Below are 5,430 nucleotides of genomic sequence, written 5' to 3'. Positions count from 1 at the left end.
TCCATTTTTTAAACAAATACGGAGGCTAGGCAAATCCAAAGATCAGGGCCCGGGATGACTCATTCCTCCGCGCCCCCCCACCCCCCCCCACAATAATAAAAACCACGTATCGTTCTTGAACTACCAATATCTTGAGAGGCTGAAACAGACGTCCCAAGGGATGTGTCGTATGTTTTGCTTCGTGGAGGAGAGCAAGCAGTATAAAACCCACCGCCACCCCCGCCACCCCAACCCCACCAGGGCGGCTCACCCTCTCCCGTTTATGTTTGATCTATAACGTTCATTCTCAACTCAACCATGTATGGATGGATGCGGATTCATCGACGAGAAAGGGGCCAAGCGTGGAGCAGGCATGATAAACATGCGTTGGCTCTCTTGCAGGATCGAGAGACCCTCGACAGGGTTCCAGAGATGGGTGGATCTAGGGTGATCCGGGCCCATGGTGCCTGGAATACGACTCGCATACGGACCATTGAGGAAAAATGAGGCAGAATTTCCATGGTTCGCGAATTTGTTGGGGAGAAAGTTATAAGAGATAGGCTTTTTTTTTTTTTTCCTCTTCCGTCTTTTTCTACTTCTTCCACCTTCTCTCTTTTGTCGCATGCAGAGAAGAGGCAACGAATGGAATGTGCTATCGAACCTGTATCTCGCATCCAAAGTCGGCCTTTCTCCCCATCCATGGATGCAGGCTCTCAACTGAGCCATCTATTAATAAACGCCGTTGCCTGCCGGGCTATAAAAGAAACTGTCGGTTATACTTACCGTACAATAAAGTACGGCGGCGTAACGTAATAGTAAGGTAATGGAACCAGAAAAACTTCGTCTCGGCGTAATAGGGCTGTATTTTACACGGGGATAACGGTGATACGGGGATAAACGGTGACTGGTATGTATATACTGACAGTCAGGTCGGTTGGATGGAGATGTACGTTGCTTGTACAGTTCGAACTGCACTGCAAATCGGCAGTGGCATCTCTTCCTGATGAGAGACATTATTAAGTATGTGTGTGGACATGAGATGAGACGATCAACACAAGGAAATAGCCCATACTCATCTCCGATTCGAAAGCACACACCCCATTGTCCATTGTTCCCTCCCACCGCAACGAATGCCTATTGAACCGGAAAACAACGATCAAAATATTTCAATATTAGACAGAAGCTATGAGCTTTGGGGATGAAAAAAAGCAAATAATATAGTATAAAAAAATATAAATATAAATATAAAGTAATGGATAAAGGGGCAACAAAAGTCAGTGATGAGTTTTAAATATTCAAGCAAAAAAAACCGCTGCCACCCATTGGAATAGAGAAATGATATGCGTGGCAACATACACCAAAATCTACAATGAAAAGAACGGAGAGATTCAAGGCGCGAATGTTACGCAAACAACAACGAACGGGAAGGGGGGAAAGGAATGAGGAGGGGTTCCGTTAGGGCGAGAGGGAAGGAGAAGGAGATATCACTCCTTAGCACCCCTCAACATCTCCCACCCAACGCTACCACCCTTCCCCCCTTTCTCCGTAACCTCCTCAACAGCGTTGACAAGATCAAAGCAGATCTTATCCGAAACCACGCTGTCATGCTTATATTCCGGATGCCTGGCTACGAACTCGCGGATCCACTTCGCATTCGTCCACAGAGTGCCATCCGCACGCCGGCGGATGAAATCAAGATACGCCGCCAGCCGACACCGTGTCTCCACATCGACATTGACGCCGTTGAGATACGACTCGACCAGCGGGATTAGGCCAGGAAACCCGTCCTCCGTGCCGTTGACGATGTCTGCGATGGTCATGAGCTCATACTCGGATTCGATGGGACGTAGGCTCGGCGTTGAGAAACCGGAGGAGTAGCGGGAGCTGGAATCTGATGCGTTACCGCTAGTGCTGTTCGGGTTACTGTTGGGGTGCTGCTGGTGCTGGTGCTGGTGGTGAAGCCGTGATATACGGTGTGGAAAGGGGTCTTTGCGGAAGTAGAATTTCTGCTCGAGGACGGCATTACGTGCGTGGGCGGTTTCCATGTTCATTGTCGTGCGTGGGATGGGGATGTAGAGATTTAGATCGAAGCTGAGAATGGCGCGAGTGATGAGGACCATGAAGACACTGAAAGCGGCATTTTCGAAATCGGTAATCTGGATCTCCATCGGGCGGAACTCGACACGCCAGCCGATGTCGTTTTCGGCCGGCGGCGGCTTGAAGCGGATGTGTTGCCAGTTTGTTGACTGCAGATTCTCGAAGTGATTGGTCTGGTTGAGGTCGAGTTCCTCCAGGTCCTCGGAAAATACTACGATAGGGTCGCGGATGAAGAGGTGGGCGAAGTGGGTGGCAAGCAGGTCATCCATACCACCATCTAGGAGGCGTTGCTTAATGTCTTCGTCTATGACAAGGTCTGGGTCCATGTACTCAGGTCGTAGTCGCGGATCTTGGGATATGTATGTGGAGTTAGACGCATATCTTGACTTTGGGATGCGCCAGCGATCATTCTTCAGTGGCTACTCTCATTTTTTCGTTAGCACTAGGATCGTGTCGCATAATAGAGGTAGAGTATTCGCAACTATATTAGATTGGAATGCCATGCGTACCTTCTCTCCCAGCTCTTCAGGCGTGCGGCAATCAACCGCGTTGCTGATCTGATTCCACCGAACGTCAGTGTCAACTAAGAAGCCTTTGTAAATTGGTGTACCAGCAGTCAAAGCCAACATTATCGGCCCCAGGGGGCTTAGCTGGTCATAGAGCCTTCTTCCCTCATTGATATTTTTACACTGGAACGTGATTTGCAGACAACAGCTTCCCATGCCAAACGCCATTGCATCCATATAGACATGATTCTGTTTCACAGCACCATTACGGACATCATCGTCTTCTGGCCAGTCATGGAGATCGTAATTGACCGTTGGGTCGTTGAATGGCCAGGGAGTATTCCTATCTCGAAACACGGGAACGTTCAGCTGCACCTTTCTGCCTCTCCTCCATCGAATATTTGCGGCCAGTGTGGGGAAGCGGATATGCGGGTTTGCGATTTCGTCGGGGACGAACTGTGAACGGAGCGCGCTGCCCGAGACAGGATAGAATGGTTGTGTGAAATCGCCCTTGGTGCCTAGTTGTGGGAATGTGGTAAGGGTTATGGGGTATTCATTCGGTGCCATATGTTTTTTCGCAATAACTCTCCTATCCACCCGAGTCCAGCATTTTAATTTTTAGCTCATTTCAGTTCGTGGGGAACTCAAGCACATTGATGGAAATGTTTAAACGAAGTAATGTACCTCCACTTCATATTGGACTCGACTCTCAAGAGGTCTTGGAATCCAATTCCCCAAGGCTTTCCTGGTGTTGCCTCCAGCATAAAACGTCCAAACTCGGGATGGAACTTGGGAAGCGGTTCTTTTCTGTAGGACCAAGACAGGCCAAATTAGAGACAACGCAACAAAATAAATCCCCATATGAATCAAGAACGTAGGAATATAGCAAAGAGACGCGGGCTAATTCAGTGGTGGTAATCACATACACTCCATCCAGGAGCCCCTGTACCAATTTCCCATTTGCCTGCACTTCCTCTTGCGCCAGCGATTTCAAGAGCTCGGCCTGGTGGAGTGAAAGTCGCACTTTCTGCGCCTTCTGATCCACCGCTACGACGAGATACTCAACCTAGTTCGCCGCAAACCAATTCATCAGCAAAACACTCAAGAATATGTATTTGAATATATATATATATATTCCAAAACATAGACCGGGAGCTCAATCCATACCTCATCGCCCCAGAGCAGCGCATTTCGCTCTTTTCCCTTTGCCTTCCCCCAGATGGCCAGAAGTTGCTAAGCGAAATAGGTTCAGCGACGCAGAACGGGAACATTTTAAAACATGGCTGGCTGGTTTGCGTGCAAAGGAGAGGCGCGCGCTTACTTCAATCCCCCATTCTCTGACTTGCTGTGCACTTTTTTTCGCTTCCGGCCAGGTCAGCGGGGTGCCAAGCGCTCTGGAAGAAGAATTTTTGGTTGTAAGAAATTTGTTGATCTGTAACACAAATGCGCACGGTGAGGTGGGGACAGGGTTTCCATATTTCCTTACAGCAGGCCCATAGCGAGAGGGTGCAACCCTTGCCAATTGTAGCTCTCCGAGATGATAAGGATAGTTATTTCTTCGTTTTGGTTATTTGTTCGGAAGAAAATAAATAGCGAAGCTTTCTCTGGCCTCAGGGAAGATTGAGGGAATGGAGGCAAAAATGACGTGATACTAGTAACTTTCGTCCGAATAGACGCACAAAGCTATAGCGCCTGCGGCGAAACGAAACGAAACGGATTCTGTGAGGGACGAGGAAGAAATAGAAAGCAATATATACCCATGGACTGCTCCCATGCCTGGGCCGTATATAAACGATCCTTAATGCTGGTAAATTATAACCCAGGGCTTTTTCGTCGTAACCGCTAGGCCATGTTTCTATCTAGTAGCTCCGGTGGCATTATTCTTCACGCGAAACGAAATCATTCGATACGTAAAACCATAGGGAACGTTGTTTTCATGAGGCTAAATCAATGGACTAACAGTTTGCCGCTATATCTGACTATATAGATGTATACATCTGCGTGCATTATCGATATTGCACACAATCGCTGAAATTGGAAGTTCACCCGCAGTCAAGATCAATGAATCAAGAGAGGCGCACAAAGAGAAATGAACAGTCGACTGATTTGACACTTTCCACCCACTCGCTAACAATTTAATAGTAGCCATGCTATTCTCGAGTGTAGCAAGGATATCAGGGAAGGGGGAAAAGACGATATGACTTCCACAGCCACTACTTCATGGGGGATGAATCAATTCGAAGGAATCGAACAAAAGGATTCCACGCTTGTCCCACATGCACTGTAACTTCTGTAAACCGTCGGAAGCTTTTAAAAAACGCGGTGGAATCCTGCCCAAATCCTTCAATCAGATCTTCCCGGATGTCGTTTACTCCGCTTCCTGCTTATAAATCAGAAGGCCGGAACGCGGGCGTAACGGCGGGAGACCGCATGATTCTTAGCAATAGTAACGGCGCCTGTGTTTCACTGGGGCCGGCCAAGAAGGGCGAGACGAAATGCGGACTGATTGTGCGACTTCAGGTGGCTGACAGGCCAGGCCATCCATCAATACCCACACGTTCTTGGTCACAGGGGACCATCATATCAGCTGGTCCCCACAAAGTTACGAGCCTGCACTCGAAATCTAAAGGAATACTGGGTGAGGTAAGTCTTTTTCTTTTCTCTTCTATTTTCTTCTCTCCTTTCTTTTCCTTTCCTTTCCTTTTCTTTTTTTGTGGCAGGGCGAAGGTGTGACGTGAAGGTATTTGAAAATGAGTGCGACAAATTGCTTTCGGCAATTGAACAAATCTCCCCTCAAGCTCTTTATTATATACAATCCAATTAATGGGGAATTTTTGTAGCATGATGC

General features: G+C 47.9%; 3 protein-coding genes across 3 annotated transcripts; 2 read left to right on the top strand and 1 right to left on the bottom strand.

Moving 5' to 3' along the window:
• Positions 1-297: 297 nt before the first annotated feature.
• HCAG_01121 (predicted protein) lies at positions 298-486 on the top strand (the record flags this gene model as incomplete). The annotated part of the gene is made up of 1 exon (XM_001544025.1): positions 298-486. The coding sequence occupies one exon, from the start codon at positions 298-300 to the stop codon at positions 484-486; it is 189 nt and encodes a 62-aa protein (XP_001544075.1).
• A 977-nt stretch (positions 487-1,463) lies between these two features.
• Positions 1,464-4,079, bottom strand: HCAG_01120 (glutamate--cysteine ligase; the record flags this gene model as incomplete). Its single annotated transcript, XM_001544024.1, has 7 exons — positions 1,464-2,495; positions 2,586-3,171; positions 3,267-3,389; positions 3,509-3,648; positions 3,750-3,815; positions 3,904-3,976; positions 4,069-4,079. The coding sequence occupies 7 exons, from the start codon at positions 4,077-4,079 to the stop codon at positions 1,464-1,466; spliced, it is 2,031 nt and encodes a 676-aa protein (XP_001544074.1).
• Positions 4,080-4,354: 275 nt separating this feature from the next.
• Positions 4,355-5,427, top strand: HCAG_01119 (predicted protein; the record flags this gene model as incomplete). Its single annotated transcript, XM_001544023.1, has 4 exons — positions 4,355-4,365; positions 4,725-4,865; positions 4,934-5,220; positions 5,423-5,427. The coding sequence occupies 4 exons, from the start codon at positions 4,355-4,357 to the stop codon at positions 5,425-5,427; spliced, it is 444 nt and encodes a 147-aa protein (XP_001544073.1).
• Between the last annotated feature and the right edge of the window lie 3 nt (positions 5,428-5,430).

The sequence above is a fragment of the Histoplasma capsulatum genome, genomic scaffold (genome assembly GCF_000149585.1).
Source record: "Histoplasma capsulatum NAm1 scaffold_1 genomic scaffold, whole genome shotgun sequence".
NCBI classification, from domain to species: Eukaryota; Fungi; Ascomycota; class Eurotiomycetes; order Onygenales; family Ajellomycetaceae; genus Histoplasma; species Histoplasma mississippiense.
Note: the sequence above shows the minus strand (reverse complement) of the source record. Positions and strands in the feature narration are given on the sequence as shown.